General features: G+C 38.3%; 1 protein-coding gene across 11 annotated transcripts in view; it reads right to left on the bottom strand.

Annotated features, from left to right (window-relative positions):
- Positions 1–17,920, bottom strand: part of DLG1 (discs large MAGUK scaffold protein 1) — a 187,938-nt gene that overhangs the window by 100,161 nt on the left and 69,857 nt on the right. Inside the window, exon 1 of one of the 11 annotated variants that reach the window (XM_069024447.1) lies at positions 4,526–4,881. The exons of the other annotated variants lie outside the window; for them this stretch is intronic. Coding sequence (XP_068880548.1) covers positions 4,526–4,717 — 192 coding nt within the window. The 5' untranslated portion in view covers positions 4,718–4,881. Of the gene's footprint in view, positions 1–4,525; positions 4,882–17,920 lie in introns of those variants that run through there. 11 annotated transcript variants of the gene reach the window in all.

Consider the following 17,920-nt stretch of genomic DNA (forward strand, 5'->3'; position numbering starts at 1 on the left):
AGCCCAGCTCGCTCCAAGGGCAGCCAGGGTCTGAAGAAGCAGAACCCATTCACTTGCTCTTAGTCAAGCTGTACAACTTCATCTCCCTGCCCCTTGCTGGGAGCATACAGCTGACTTCACACAGTAAGCAAGCTCAGCAAGCTAATCCAGCAGAATGTTTTTTCCCCCTCTTCCAGCAATAACAAATTTTCTGTAGTTCCCCTTGTCCTCATGACAAGCTGAGGCACACAGCAATGCTGGCATAACAGGGAGAAAAGCAGGTAAAGAGTAGGGCCAACCCACTTCCAGTGGCTAGGAGCAGGTCATTAGTCTGCTTACAAGTAAGAGAATGCAATCCTGCACCCAAATCCAGGCTCCAAGGAGACCGTAATTTACAAGAGCCAGCCGAGCAATGGACACATCAAAAGAAAGAAAAAGGTGTGGCAAAGCAGCTCTGAACTTGCAGACAGTCTCAGCTGCACACCTCCCAGCACTGAATTAGGTAGTGGCCAAGCAATTTTAACTCGTTTTTAAGAAGCTTTATGGACTGCTTTACCATTTATAACCATAATTTTAAGTCCAAAGCAAGCGAGTGCTAAACATTTAACACATAGTTCTGACAGAGATACTGCCCCAAAGGGGCATATACACCTGTTGCATAATACAGATGTGTCAAAATTAATTTAGAACATTTCTCTTCTGATGCAACATAGTTAACAGGATATCTTCAGGCTAAATTATACCCTCAATAAGTTTTGAAATGTCACCAAACTCTATGGTCACTGGTGTAAACTACTGAAAAATCCATTTACTTTAATAAACCAGTGCTAGCTTGCATGAGATGAGAAAATGAACCCAATTCACCACAGTGAAATAATTTTTCAGGCCCACAACATCCTTGCTTCAAGTCTCAGGCCTAGCAAAGTTAGACAAAAATGAGAATGAACAAAGTATCTGCAACAATATGCAGGACAAACAAGATTTTTCTGGACATTTTATAGCACCATTTTTCAGAACAGAGATCCCCTGCTAACAGGAGAAGCAGAGAAAAGTTTTAGGAAACTTATTCTGAGAGGTTCACTTTAGTCTTCCTAATCTCTTATCTGCATTTTAAAAATAACATATTTCAAACTCCTTTCCCTACTCCAGACTTTAACCCACCCACCAGCCGTACAACTCCCAGGTTACTGCTCACTTCCAACAACAAAAACAACAAACCCTGGGAAAGTGCAGTCTGACTTATAGTCTGTCCCTAGGTTAGGTTTTCATTTTCACTGTACCAACCATGTTTAAGAAGAGGTTAAGAACAAAAGAGGACTTGAGTAAGTATATCTAATAATTTGAATTTGATAAATATACAGAAGCTCACAGGGCCAGACCCTTTTTGAGGCAGTATAAACAGGCAGCACGATAAAACCAAGTAGTTTTAGGCCATTTGCACAGAATTCCCCAAGTTTAAATACTTGTCCTTTTTTAGTCATTTCTCCATTTTATCCATTAAACTAAATCTGAAAGGACCCTTCCAAAAATAATTCCAGCAAGTGAAGTTATTGTGAAGCACAGTTTGAGATGCAATGTATCCACTCATGCATAAAATGACTTGAATGCAATGTCAAAAACAAATGGGTAGAGAAGACTAAATACCTACAGCTCTCACATCTCCTCAGCTTTCACAACTCTGTCATCTAGATACTCTTCAGCAGAAAACAACTTCCAACAACTCTAATAACAAGAGCAACAATACAGACAAATTTTGCATACCTTGCTAAAACAAAACTAATCAAAAATGAATACTATAGTAAAGATGCTAATGCATTTTGTACAAGTCTTTGCTAAACTAGAAACTAGTGCTTAGGAAAATAATAGTGCCTTCCCCACAAAGGAAAAAAAAAATGATGTGAAACTAAAAGTATGCTCTACTGTTGCAGAACTGAAGTCAACTTGAAAAGTTTTTGTTTGTAAAAACAAGGAAATAAAGAAAGCCAAATAAAAACTCTTTCCAGGTAAACAGCAAATACTGATAAGTTGAAAGGCTGTAAATAACATAAGAAAAGTAATGTCGGAAAAGATGATAATGTTCATGTCTTTTTAGAACTTCTTAACTGACCATGGAATAGGACATTCAGTAGTATTTTCAGCTTAGGCTTCGACATAGGATAAGCTGAATGATTTGAAATATTGGAAGAGGGTTTTTGATCTTGGGGTTTGCTTTTTCAACCACAAGTTCAGTACTTTGAGTAACAAACTGCTTCATTCTCAAATAAAAGCACTAAGTTATTAGTAAAAACTACAGCTATGACAAAGACATAAAGCATTTCACCCTTCTTGGACAGTTTCAGTTTGACATTGTATCTTGAATATAACTGCTTATAACATGATTATTTAGGTCACAGTGTTCCATCATATGTCAAAATGCACAGCTAGTGTTAAACTTATTTATGTAATGCTTCATGTCATGGACATCCACAAACAGTTGAAGATAAGTATATACATTGACAAAAACTCCAGAAATATTTGTAATCAAGTTCACCTGTTCCAGAAGGCCAAGGAAAAGAAAGTAAAAAAGGAACATTCAGATTGTGAGTGTTCTTTTAATGTGGTCTAAGAAAAGACAAAAACTGAAAACACTATTTCATGTGATTACTTGTGTGAGATTGCTTCATTAGATGGAGGACTGGTACAGGTAACCCTGTATTACTGTTTCACATTGTCATTTAAATATTTACTCAGTATTCAAAGGGTGCATCTTCTCAGAGGACAACAGCATTTTATTTTTAGTGCTATCCAGCCCAACAACTTTTATTCAAAAATTGACAAGTGCCTGGTGCAAAATCTCTCTGCACTACCAGCAAGTTACCGTTCAAACAGAAATCCTTCCGTTCGTTTGGGCTGCAGATAGCAGAGGTACAATGTAGGCAGTATGTAGGTAGCATGGAGCACCCACTCGGAGTTAACAGCACCCCATGTTTACTCGCAGATAACTCGAGCCTGTGCACAATCAGCCCAAGACGTTGTAAAGACGGCCCTGGCGAGTGAGCCGCGCTCGGGGGCTGTGGCTGCCCTGCCCGACGCCGTGCCCGGCGCGCAGCCCGGGGACGCCATGAAGGCAACCGAGGCCCGGCACCTGCGCCGGCAGCGCCCCCCGGCGGCCGCCCCGCGCCCGCCAGCGCCGGGGAAGCTGCGGGGCCGCGGGCGCGCAGGGAAGCGCCGCCATCGCTCGGCCCCGCCACAACATGCCCAAAGTGCAGGCTGCGTGTTGGCTGGATATTTTTAGTTTGCTCTTAAAGTGAACAGCATCCCTGCTCTGCAGCTCAACGGGCAAAATCCAACCCGAGAGTATTTTCATTCCACGGCTTTCTTCCCAAGTTCATTGTTTAAACATGAGCATATCTTATAAATAAGGAGCGTGCGGTTCCTTAGAAAAAGAAACAAAAAAGAAGGAAAGAAATCTTAGTGTTATATCAAGTAGTTTCCAAATTGCATCAATAAATAGATACATATTTCCAAGCGAAAAATGCTCTGGACACAGGAAGGATAAGCAGACTCAAAACAAGGCAAAGTCTTCCTCCTGGAAATGAAGCATTCAACTTCAAGTTTTATAATATTTACACTATCAAAAGAACCATAAAAATTCAGACTCCTCCCTCCCAGCCTCGGTGACATTTATTCACCATCAAGATTTTGTGATACATCTATGTATGTATATATGTATATATAAATGCATCACACATGCATATATACGAGTATAAATGCACACACATAACTGATCCGCCTTTATAAAATAAAATCTAGCTGAAATATTAAAAAAAAAAAAACAACAAAACACTGACTTGGAAACCCTGAATATATAAAGAAAGTTTTAGAAGGAAAGATTTCCTAATTTCTGCCTGAAAAGTGACTTCATACACATATCCCTTTAATTTTAAAGGCGCTTCCAGTACTTAACATTCTTCTCATATCCTTGACATTGCCTGTTAATTTTACTGAAAAAAAATTTAAAAAAAACATTTTTGACACAACACTGAATATATTGTTTACCATTCTGATGATTACCAAATTATATATGTTTTATTCCTCTAAAACCTAAACAGCTGATGTAGTCCTAAAATGACTTAATGCCCAAGGGCACTGTTAAACCCAAACCTGCCACTAACAATTGCTTCCATCAAAATGATGTCAGGAGGCATTTCCAGCCCTGTATCTCAGTGCAAGTCTCCTGTGTATTTAATTCTCTACAGCTGAAGAAAATGAAAGCCAAGTGCAATAAACTGATTACATGATGATTAATGCTGATTAATGAAGAATGACGACATTTTACATGCAGCATTCAGTAATTCAAAATGTTGTTCAAAGGGATCTTTAAACAGTAGGCATGACAATTCATTACTTCTGTCACCATCACTAAGAGCTCAGATAATTGAGTAAGGCATGGAACAAAATACACACTTATTTAACCAGAAATTTAAGGTACAGTTACATTAGACACAAAGGCAATCATTCATTAAATGCAGCTTACATTTCCAGGAAAGTCCTTTTATAGACCCACCTTACATCCAAACATTAAAGATATTGTGTTGTTGGTACATGCTACTTTACAGTGGCATAGCATCGGAGAAAAACAATCCAAGTTTTTTATGCTAGGAGACATTTTTTCAGACCCTGTGCACTTCAATCGATCCGTGACTGAGATTCCAGAAAAATGCCTCTGTAAGCGCTGCTTGCTGCCTGTCTTTGACATTTAATCTAGGTCCATAGTGTTCAAAAATAAGCCTTTATATAAATAGGTTGAATCCTTCAGGAAAAATGTTGCTTCACGTTAGAAGCCAGATCTTATTAAAAAAGCAAAGAAAAAATCCTGTGTCCATTTTTAAAATTTTTGAGTCAGCTCTGTATTTAATTACGTTAGCGCCAGCTTGAAGTGACAACTGTCTCACAGCCCAAAGTAACACTCGGATCCTCTCAGCCAGAAGCCCGGGTTAGATCCAAGGCAGCTCCACCTGCTGCAGTGCAAGGACTGCTATCTCCTCCATGAAAACAGAAGCAACTCCAGCAGAGCCACTGCTCAGTGTGTGCTGCTTGCTTAGGGGAGGGGCGAGATGTTGCAGCAAGGGACTCGTTACACGGCCCGATAGAGATAAACCCAACGCTTCCTGCAAGGTGCTTTCGCACTGCACCAATGAGCATGTGAAAACCCATTTTAAAATCAGCTGTGTGTAATTATGAAACCAGGGACGTTGTAAGCTTAACAGCAGGGAATTTGCTGATCTGCAATTTACACTGGCTTTTTCAAGGAAGTGTCAGCAGACCACAAAATGAATGGCTCTGGGATATTTAATCCTCATTTTCAAACATTAAAAATTCAAGGTTATTTGACACGGCAAAAAAATGGTCTTTAATTGCTGAGTAAAATTCCTAATGGTCTACCAAAAGTAATAAAGGAACATCTACAGAAATACATGAATACTCTCCAACTTCAATACAATGAAATCAGAAACTGGTATTTTTCCCTGTTATCACTTATGAACTCATGAACAATCTGGACTATGCATCTATTTGATTATGAAGAGCTCTTGGTAAAGCATTTCAAACAACTGTATACTTAAAAGAACACTTAAAAGAGTTGAAGAAAAAAAGGCTTTTTTCCTTGGAACTGAGGTAAATACTGTCATAGACTCCTTAGAATTTATTGTTCTTTGCTGTGTGCTAACAAATCTAAGATGCAAAATTTTTAAATGCTTTGTTTGGGGTTTGTTTTTTAATCCAGTGCTATAGGATTCAAACTTAATTTAATTTTTTACAAGTCCAGGGGTCTCTGCAGGATTTCAATCTATTTATGTATTTTAATAAATTGCATTACAGAAATTGATCCAAAACATGCCCTCTGCAATTACACTGCTCTTGTACCATAAGCTAACTTGCCTTTGCAAAAAACTTCAATAAAATAATATTAGCCATCATTCCTATTTTTTACTGCATCAAGAGATATTGTAAAAAACTCTCTTTAGGACATGACTGTTCACTTAAGTTTACACCTGTAGCAGCCTTTTGTCATCTCCCTTTTACTTCATTTGGTTTACCTGATAAGCACCCCCTGAGGCTGCAAGTTTAGCGTAGTGTAAAATTGAATCCACACTTCCAGATCAGAAACTAGTAACTTCATGAATTATACTGAGACAGTCATCTCTATATAAATGTGCAGATTGATGAAACCAAAACTAAGGCAAGATGTCTGGAGAAAAATGTGTAACTCAGCCCACAGTAAACCTCAAAATAAACTTCATTTGCATGAGGACCTCGTTCTTGGTAGACTCTCCAAGGATTACCGATGACAGTATTTCCATATTAATAGGCATGGTTTTCTCTCCGCCGTGGGCCGTGACCTACTGTTTTTCACCAAATAGCCTTAGACAGGATTTCCCACAGTAGATCACTTCCACATGCGAGTACAGCAATATGGGCAGGACCAAAGAAAAAAGATCTAACTCTCAAATTAATTGTCACAGAAAAAGAAACAAAGAGTGTAAAAAAACCAAAAATGCACCTTCTTTGTCTAGCTAAGTTAGAATATGTTTTGCTTGCAAGAATATCCAAGGGTAACCCTAAGTAGAACACGCTGACGAAAGAACCTAAAATCCATTTATGCTCCTTCTGCTGGCTGGGGGGGTCACAGTAAACAGACACCTGACTGAAAAAACAGGGCAGAGCACATACTCAAACACCACACATGGCACATTGCACAAGGGGAAGGAACACAGGCACAGAGCACTCTCTCTTGCCAAACACAGCAATATTCCTATCCCACAAAACAACCTTTTCTATGCACCATGGATTGACAATCCATCTTACTTCCATACTTCTAATCACACTGTAATAACATAATTTCTCACTGAAATAACACAGTCAAATGCGTGGCAATTTCATGACAACAAAGAGCCAAAAGCAGTTCTTGAATGTTGCAGAAATAGCTTTTTATGATGCAGAAAATATAAGCTCTAATGTGCCACAGGCATAGAAGAATCAATAAGAGGAAGATACAGTCTACACATCCACAAAGCATTCCATCAGTGAGATACAATAAAGAAGAGAAAGCTTAAGTAACTTCAGGCAATTACATCTACATTGTTGATGAAGACCACATAAAACATCTGAATCTTTCAGCCATATATTTGCAGCTGTAGATAAATAAATTGGTTACACTATAAAATCATCTTGACCTTTATACAAATATGAAACTTTACACATTTGCCTGCCCACAAGCTTAAAAATACAATGTTTAAGCTTATAAAATTAAAATATATTCTTACATATTTTGCTGACTAAATCCTGAGATTTAACTGTAATGAAGGTTTCACTTGTTCAAAACAATTATTTGTGCTCAAAAGGTTTTTTAAAAAAAAACAATTAACATAAATCTTGCTGAAATATGAACATATAGTATGTTCTCATATAGGGAAACATTTGAAACAATTATTTCCATGTCTACTTTTGAGCTCTAAAGAAACATTTCCACACTTAATTATTGCTCTGAATCAAACTGAAGGTTGAATTAACATTTCAAAGCACAAAAAATAAGATATTAACACAATGACTAAGCTGTTAATTAGAAGAATATGGCTTTAACTACCTATGACTACTCATTCTCAATTTCTTAGTCTGTATTTTGTATTATCACATAAATGCTTGAGCTCCTGGAGTCAGAGCTCACCATTTCCATGTTTCCTCAAAAGTGTTCTGAGTGAAAATAACTGGTTTCATCCTTACAAAAACACTACATAAAATGAAATGTCTTTATTTCAGCTTTTGTTTGAATGTTTACTTGGCAATAATCCATCTTTATGTATGGCTCCCACATGCGCAATAAAAATACCCACATCATTATGATCTTCAATTAGTGAGCAAGACTAATTTTGTTATCATAAAATAAGAAAGCTCCTACTTCCAAAACTCCCTGAGCACTAAGAATATTGGATAGAGAGAAACAGGAGCCATGCAGCATTAAAAAAAAAAAAAAATACTGTAAGACTTTCATAGAAACTTAATGCTTCAGTTCAGCACTTGCCAACTATTCTTGCTTGAACACAAGTAGTACCAATTTCATCGATTCATATATTCCACCTGTATCCTCAATACAACACAGTTTAAGAAACAGCAATCTCATAAACTGCAAAACCTGGAGCTTTTAATGAAATGAGGGGTGAAGGTGTAACTTGACAAATGTACCAACTGTTCAGACTGCCAAACCAAAGGGAAAAAGGCTTCATAATTCTTCAGACAGAGTATAGAGTATGTCCCTTGAGTACCACTGCAGGCACCTGTCAAGCTGGTGGGACTCAAGCTTAGGTGTCCCTTCCCCAGAAGCCTGACCTGGTACACTTCTGGGATACGTAATACAATCCAATTAAAAAGAAAAATACACTTTTCAGCATCAGAATTACTTACATCTAATAAACTTATTTTATCCTCCCTTCTGCATAATCGTAGTCTGTAAGTTCTTCAAAGAGTACACAGAATTCCAAAATGATAAAGAGCTCTGCAAACAAAACTTGGATGCTGGTTTAAGATTACCCCATACTAGCACAGAGCTCTAATGTAATGTCTGTAATGATTTCTTACTCAAGGAGTAGTAATTTTCTAAGCATTTTCTATAAGGCAAATGAAATATGAACACTAGTTTGAGAACAACTGATGTCTGGTGCAAACTGCATCCATCAGCACCCAGGAAGCTCTTTGGCTCTGCAGTTCTTGCTCCCTGAAGTATCAGATGACCATCCAAGCCAATTTTGAGAGAGTAGCCAAAAAATGCACTGCTTGTTCCTGCATCCTCCTATGCAGCCAAAAAAATCATTTGCACCATTCTTTTGGGCAAAGAGGTTTTTATACTCAAAACAATGTGAGTTGAAATTCCCCTTCTAAAGGGCATCTTTTACAGATCTCCATAGTTTAGAAACATCTTTTTGTGAGCTTGGCAGGTAAATACTTTTGCAGGAGTTAGACCAGCAGCCACTGCTGCACATCCAGTTCAGAATGCTGATGTGCATCTCTCCTTTTTAAGAAACTTAAGAAACTCTCATATACAAAATTTGCAAAATACAGCTGTCTATGTCTTAAGTTTCCAAAACCCTGAAGAATACCACAGCCTCATTAACTTCAGAAGGAGCATAAAATGTTACTTTGGAAAGAGGAAGCTGATTAATAATTGCCTTTTTTGTTTTTGTAAACTTGCCCTGCAACGGCATTTAAGCCCAGAACAGGTCCTATGAATAGAAACTTTTCAGTGGGTGTTTGTGATTTTTCTCCCAGTTTATTCCAAGTCTTGAATTGTTACATCTAAGACAGATCTGGGACATCACTCCGATGAGGTCCTTCATAAGCCTTGATAAGTCAAGACAAAAAACAGACAAGATTGTTTCCCTTCCCAACTGAGTGACCATCACTGTGGGCATTTGTATAAGCTTGCTTTAGGAGTTCTTTTCAGTCCAAAACAGTGGAGGAAAATATAATGCCATATTGGAGAAAAAACCCAGAGGTGTCTGCACTGTCATGTCCTCTAAATGCAAAAATAATCAGGCTTCAAAATATGTGGTGGCAGACTGAAGAGTGTTCAGAAGCAAAACTTCATGAAAAACAGACTTTCCTGACAATTACCACTGCATAGAGGTCCTACATATTCCAAGTGTCATTTCAAAGATATTTAATCATATCATTCATCTGTCAGTTCCTGCCTCTTAGTAATTCTAACACTACAGCTTAACTTCAGCCAAACTGACTAGAGGGATAGAGGTCTCTGAGGATATCAATCATGTGCAAGTTTCTCAGTAGGTAGCAAGCACAGGAATAAACACCAAAGAAACCCCACCAAAGGAAGGGGAAACAAGTGAGAGGGTAAGGCTGCCTAAGCAACAACAAGAAGAATTTATACAAGACAGATTAAGAATATCAAAGGGGGGAAAGTCTAGCAAAATGCTGTGTAGGAGCTTATATTAAAACAGTCTCACACCTTGACAAAAAGTTATAGGTCGTCATGTTTTCTAAGACAAGCATGAGGACATTGTATGTTTTGGAATTAAAAATGCCGTGAGTGAAACATCTTCCTTTTCTTAGATGTTTTGAAAGTATTTTAGCACTACTGGAGCATGATTTACATCTTTAGTTTTCACACAGGAAGTTCCCTAGAATGAGAGAGGCCACAGAATTGGCTAGTATGACTACTATGAAAGCCAAAACTCAACACTATTTTTCCCTAGCTGGAAACCACCAGAGTCAGGAGAACATCTTCAATACAGACTAGGAAATGACTGAAAATAAATGGTTCCCCTTTGCAATACTTGAAGTTTGATCCAATAAAGACATTGTACTTGCAGCAGATATGTGTCTATCTGACCTTCTGCTAAATTCACTGTGGAAAATTATATTAGCAACAGTGAGGAAAAAAAAGAATTTTACTGTATTTTGAATAGACTGTACTGTGATTAGAATACAACTCAACCAGAAAATTCCTAAAATCAAAATGTAATACATTGCTTCAAACATATTTAGCATGTCCAGAGACAGTCCATGGTAGGTTGAACCTGGATGACAGGTAAGCATCTAACCAGCCACTCACTCACTCCCTCCCAGAGGGATGAGGGAGAGAATCAGAAAGGCAAAATCAAGAGGAGAAACCTCATAGGATGAGATAAATAAGTGAAAGGGGAAATTAAAAAAAAAAATAATAAGAAACGCCAAAACCCAACCAACCACACATACAAGTGAGGCAAGCCAAATCACTAACCACCAGCAGGTCAGTGGCCAACCTCAGCAACACCCACTTCCTCCTAAATTATTGCTGAGCAAGATATTAAAATATGTGGAGTATCTTTTCAGTCAGTTTGGGTCAGAGGCTCCAGCTGTATCCCCTCACAACTTCTTGCCCACCCCCAGCCTACTTGCCAGGGCAGTAGAGTGAGAAAATAAGAGGCCCTGACACGGTGTGAGTGCTATTCAGCAACAGCTAAAACACTGGCGTGTTCATCAACAGTTTGTCACAATCTCAAACACAGCACCATATGGGCTGCTGAGAGGAAAATTAACTCCATCCCAGCCAAACCTGGTACCAGTCTGACCTGAAAAGTCCTTTAGTATTAAAAACTATGAGATATTTGCATTCAAAAAACATTCCTGAAATCATTCAGAGTAAAAGTATGTGATTAATCTAAAGTTGCCTTTGATGTGTTGCCTCCATCTGTCCACATAGGAGAAAAAAGGTATTCATATTTAGCCCTAAATGGTTCCATGGGACTCTCAAAAAGATTTCTAGTGAACAACAGACACCGAATCACAAAGATAAAACTGATAAACTATAAAAAGCCCTCCTGAAAGACCCAAAAGCTTTACAGCCTTGTCTCGTCCCTTCCCCACACCTTCATTGAAGCTTTTACCCAGTCTGTATTTGATGTGGATGGACTCTAATCTCAAGTGGTAATTACCAGCCAAACAAGGTTATACTCTCAAGGCTATACTCAGTGGGAAAAATTAATTCCAGCAGAGTGTGATTAGCTGGAACTGCTCTCCACAGTGACAAGACCAGGCTGGAGCAAGGATGTAATTTCACTCTGGATTGTTCTCTGTAGGACCCAGGCTGACTAGGCTAAGCACATCCTCCAAAACATAGTTTTCCTTATGCACCTATTGGACTTAAACGGAAGGCTAGTTTGATTAAGACTGTCATGCAGGAACTTTTGGAGGGGGAGTGTGATGGGAGGAAAGAGGGACAACACCTTTGAGGTTTATTCCAGATGGATAACATATGAAGATCCTTCAAATATTGTAGAATTGCTCAGAATCCAAGTCATCCTATCCTATCTTTTTGAAAGAGCACCTTTAGGAGAAGCAGTTTTCAGTAGTGGAAAACCTTCTAAATGGTCCATGCAAAGTAGCCACAAAAAGTAGACATGCTGCTGAATAATTCACAAATAATTAATAAAGCATCTGTGCCTCCCTTGAAAAAATAAGGGCAGACTGGTAATAAAACAAGTGAAAATCAGTAAGAGAAAATATATTAATAATACATGTCTTTTATCTGGTAAAGCCTCAAACTACTCCAGATTCATCTCAATAGCTGTTCATGCTTGTTTAACACCACATCAAGAAGAGACTGCAATTTGACATATTTGGTGCTACATCAAAGCAGCAGAGCAGAAAAGAGTTGAGGCTAACAACCTCTCATAGCCAGGAGATGAAGTGCTTGCACAATACTAATAACAGTGGGGGTTTTTCCCTCGCCTGCAGACAGTGAGAAGGTTGTTCCCAGAGATAAATGCAACTCAGTCCTCCAGTCCTGCTGTTTTAAAAACAGTGAAAACCGATCACATCTCAATTATAAAATAGTCTGCTGAGATCAGGACAGAATCTAGATGACAGTGCTGTTCTGTGGATGTTCAAATACTTTCTAAATACACACAGGACTGTCACTCTCTAGCTTCTATAACAATTGTTTTCAAAAAGACAACTGTTCAAAATAGAATATTTCTTCTTAGTATGTTTTAGCAACATGCTACAGAAAATAGCACCCTACTTCAGCTTTGAAATTACTTCAGTTAGGACCCAAATACCTGAGTGAATGTGACAGTATGTTATAGCTAATATAGGTCATTCTCCACTTCTTCCTCCCCTCTGTTGCCTTTAAAACACCTGGAAAATAGTACCTCAACTAAAATTATAGAGGGGTTTTAAAGCACCAAGTGGAGCAAAACTATTAGCTCCAGAAAAAAAAGAAATTCAGAGAAAACCAGAAAGTATTACTTTTCTGTATAACTTTGAGAGAATCATAAATCTTGCCTATTGGAAACTTTTCTGATCATCTCATCTGATAAAAGCCAGAAAAATAAAAAAAATTACAGGGAATAACATCAAGGATAAAGATACTCAGTGGCTTCTATTGAGAAGCTTAACTGACAAAGCTCTTCATCTTATAAAAAGCAAGCAGCTGAGTTGGAAATATGACACTCAGTCTTTGAAGAGATGAATGGCATAGAAAAGACATAAAAAGCAGCTAACTATTTAGGACAACACAAGCATTAGCAGACAATTAAATTTCCCAGCAGATGTTTGAAAGCAAACAAAAGAAAGTACCACAGAGCTCATTGCCCAGGATATCAAATTGAAAAGGAAAAGTGCAAATCAACAAACCAGGGTCTAATAAAAATGTGTAATCACTATATCAGGAAACCTTTCACATGCTGTGTGATGGACTGGGACAGCAACTGAAGTGGGCACTTGTCCTTCATTTACAGTCATCAAATAGAATCACTAGGGATGCAAAAGACCTCAAGAGATCATCAGGTACAACCATTAGCCAGGCCCTACCATGTTCACCACTAAACCATATCCCCAAAGGAAATGTGACTTCTGAATGCTTCTGGGGACGGTGATTACACCGCTTCCCTGGGCACTCTATTCCAATGCCCAACCATCCTTTCAGTGAAGATGTTTTTCCTAATACCTAACCTAAGCCTCATCTTAAGAAGAATTACCAGTCATAGTTGGAAGAGATCCACAAAGCTTACCCACAAGTCCTACTCCATTTTGAAGGAGTACCTGTACACTGAAGAATTCCATTTGCATCACCAGAGCATCAGAGACTGATCAACTCAAGGCTTCCCCTGGGCATCTTAACTATTGGTTAAAGAAATGCTGGTGTAACAACAAACAGAAACAACAGAAAGGGGACAAGCAAAGGGAATGAAAATCACTAAAAGCTTAATGCACTTGTGAACTGCAGTGCTAGGTAGTGTCTAACAAAGCCAACAACACAGAATACAGGCAGGAAAGTTTTCGCATTCCTTGTATGTTTATTTGATGCTGTAAGAGAAGTCATCACACAGAACTGAAGTCACTTTCATAGCACTTGGATTGCTGATGACACACAAGCTTAAATTAAGAAAGGAAGAGATAAAAGCAATACTTGCCAGAGTCTTCAAAAGTCCTTTGAGACATTCCAGTAAAAAAAGCAGAGATGACCAAAATAAAAATGGTTTAGTGTTGCCCATTCTCATATTATAGAAAATCATTACCTAGGCTAATGAGGGCTGGGATAATCCAATTTTAATGAAAATTTCCAAAATAATACAGGGATATTAAAAAAAAATGTAGTATCAACAAGATTTTACAGCTTCATGATCAGCAAGTCAACAAATTAATATCAGTTCTGTAAGCTGTAAGTTAACACTTCATTTCTTTCTACCGTTCAAAAGAACTTCCTCACATACTTCACATGTCAGAGGGATAAGGAAGCTTTGCAAATTCTGGGAAGCAGATCCCCGCATTGTCCCGGTTTCTTAACCTGAACAAAGCACATTGAACACAGCAGAGGGCAGCAGTTCTCCACTGCCACTCGACAGCATTTCCCTGATTGCAACAGCAGCCTTTAAAAGGGAAGGATGCAAACTGCTAAAGACGAGAGTATATTCCTGCTTCCAAAGTCTTCGTTTAACAGAAGCACACTTCACTCTCTACAAAGACAAAAAAAAAATTCACTATGATATCCGAGCATCAGATCTGAATTCAAAACAAAACCAGAGAAGAAACAAGTTGATTCTAAGGTTTTAATTTCCTTTGTTACAGTCACAATCTGGTGCCCAAATTGTTTCAACGTGCTGTTTATAAATTGCAGTACACTGGTGAGCGGATGCACAGAACCTAAATTTTATTTGAGTACCTGAATGAACAAATGAAGAAACATTTTTATTAGTGGTAGAAAAGGTAAAGGTTTTCAAATTGCCAGTTAGCAGCAGTCACAGAGTTGAAACAATTCTATTTTGAAATTAACTTCCCTGTTTAGAGTTATCAGATATGTACTTTTACAATCCCTGTAATGGTAGAGATACATTAGAACATGCTACAAATGGTGCTTAAAGAATTTGAGATGACTAAAAACTCTCATTTTTGGATCCAACCCAATCTGATGCTTTTCATTCAAAATGCAAAGTGAGATGGATTTTTCCACTAGGTCACTCACACAACCTAAACACATAATAAACAACTTAATATGATCTTTTAAATCATCTAGCTACATTATAATGAGCTTGTGTTATCTACATTATTGTTATAAAAGTCTTTTATTAAGTAATTACTTTAGCAGTGAGGATCATTTTGATTTCCAGCTTTAATTTATTTTGGCTTAATTCTTATTGTTCCCATTTCAGCATCATCTCATTTGAAAAATCACTACCGTCTTTTGAGTTTGGAAACGTGTTCCCTAACATGTTCCCATCAAGGCAAACTATTTCAGCTTTTTTTTTTTTGCCCCTCCTTCCCAGACAGCACTTCCCTCACCACTCTAATAGTACTTTCAGCTGTCTATGTGCAATTTGCAGTGGCCCTTATATAACACACTGTAAAACAGAACTTTTCCATCTCCTCAGAATAAGCTGATGGCCTCCAAAGAGTATTTCAATCAATCAAAATAAGATCAGGAACAGAGCTATAAAGAGCATGCATCTTCTAGCCCAACTACAGACTTCTTTCCAGTCACCTGAACTATAGTTCCTGGCCTAAAACCAGCTGTGTACATGAGATCCAGTAAACAACCTATTAGGAAGTTAGTAAATAAAGAAATTGATCCATTTCTCACCATACAAGTGACATTTATTTCCACAAAATTCTCTACAAACAGCTTTTAAAATGCATTTATTAATAACAGATCACTAAGTTAACTAAGTATATTCCTTATCCATTTCCTTAGCCTGAAGGAAGATGAAACCCAGCAGGTAAGAAGGATTTCATGTAATAAAATAGCCCTCCTTTTGCCTTCTTGAGTAACTGTCAAGTTATTATGGAATTTAATTACAAATAGCAGCAGAAAGGTGGTTTGGTTGGGAGTTCTTTTTAAAATGAACTGCAACAGCATCAGCATTTCAGACTGCAAAATTATGATGGAAATTTCTTCTTCATTTGGAGTCCAGAGTTTTTTTGAGGAGAACTGTACCTGAACTAACTAAACTAAAGCTAAAGCAACCAAAGTAGATTTTTCAGACTCAGTCATGTGATAAATAGTTGCATTTTACCACATATGAATGGCTTGGGTTTGGGGTTTTTTTCCAAATAGAAAAATAGCAGAATGAAGAGTAAGAAAAAAGTCTCCTGGACAAAACATTTACAAAAACATACAGGAATATACTACAAGTCAAATGTACACAGTTTTGAATTACTAAATATTTTCAAAGGAATAATGAGCATACCAGTGAAAGGCCATCTTTTAATCACAGCAGAAAAATGGACCGAGTTATTCATTGTAACACTCTAAGGACTTCAGAGCTATTCTACAGATAAATAAAGTCCAAGAATCTTGCAAGAATGCAAGAAGTGACTGTTCCGTTCCAGATTCAGTGCTACTACATTTGGCCAACCCACCACCACAGCAGCTGGAAAGCCCAAGTCAGAAGAGCCTTTGGAGTCTGCTTAAGAGAAAGCTCTGGAGCTTGGGGTACAAGATGTGCAAGTGGTGTGTCACCTGCACAACGTGCAAACAAAGCCCTCCTCAGCAACAGTGTCTTCACCAGGTAATAAAGGCACCCCAAAAGCAGGTGGCTAAATGCAACTGTAACACACTTTTTCCAGCAGTCAAGAAAGAACAGCCGCAGAGGAGTGAGAATTTCCTGCATCAGTGCTCCATCTCAATGGCACATTTGAGAGAACTGTGAATGATGGCTGGCACACACAGCCCCACCAAGACAAGGAAAGAGCAAAAATGTCCTCAACCAATATTATTTGTGGCAGAAGTAAACTCACTGTTGGAGCACAAAGATTGAAAGAAGGAATTAATTATTGTTCTAATGTTTTCACAGCGTGGAGGGTAGGGAATCATTCCTCCAGGCAGTATGGGTTTGTCTCTAAAACCCCCTAAGGCCTGTTCATTCTTTGTTGGGCATTTAGATGAATTCAGAAAATGCTGATGATTCCTGCCCACATTGACCTTTAAGACAGCAGCTCTCAGTTATACTTTAAGCATGCATTAGAATTTCATTAAAGAATGTCCTTCCCTCCTCCAAACCAAGATATGCCAGTGTATGGTCTTCAAAGAAACGTATCTTAAAAACACACAAGCCTAACTTGTGAGGGTTAGGCTGAATATCCCTTAGATAATGATGGTCTCCACTTGAACATGTTTTCAATGTTTTACTTTTTTTGGTCTGGTAAATACCAGTCCTAGGAATGAGATTCAAGTAATGATATTCCCACTTATGAAAGTATGAGTAATACCCCCTGACAAAACATCAGACTATGATTAAGCCTCAAAGAAAGTGTAAAAACACCCCTCATGTTAACAAAGCCCTGGTGCAATGCACTGCATTGACAAAAGAAATGATCAAGCACAGTGCTGGCTAGTAAAGCAAATCTGACTAGCAGCATACCAGATAATCAGCCAGTGAGCTCAGATGTCCTGAAATCTCACTTCAAACAACAGAGGAAGTCTTTTGGGGTTTTCGTCATCAAGAAATCTAAATAGCTCTGTCTACTGAAGGAATCGTGTTGGAGACCATATGCCCAACTATGAACAACCCTACATTTATTCACCCACTGTTTTCATTACAACAGGAAACTATGCCAAAGTTGTTCACGCAAAGGGTCCAGTTCCAAACTGAGCAGTTTGATTCTGCTGCAGAGAGAATCACTGCTCTTCTCACCTTCTTCCAAAAATGTTGAGCTGTTAAGTCTTATCATTTTACCTGCCTTTTCCAAGCATCTGAGTGACTTTAGCTGCTCAACAGTTAACAACTCTCCATCCCAGCAGCTATCTTTCAAAAGGTCTAGTGCTTGTTTGACTTTTCCATGAGCTGTTTTCACTCAGTAGCCAGCAGAAAAGCATACAGTTCTACCAGGTTCCTAGCAGGTAAGCAGTGAACAAAAAGGGGCAGAAGCATTCTCAGTAGCACCAACTGGGTTTCACTGTCACTCATGAAGC

This window comes from Aphelocoma coerulescens, chromosome 9 (genome assembly GCF_041296385.1).
Source record: "Aphelocoma coerulescens isolate FSJ_1873_10779 chromosome 9, UR_Acoe_1.0, whole genome shotgun sequence".
NCBI lineage: Eukaryota > Metazoa > Chordata > Aves > Passeriformes > Corvidae > Aphelocoma > Aphelocoma coerulescens.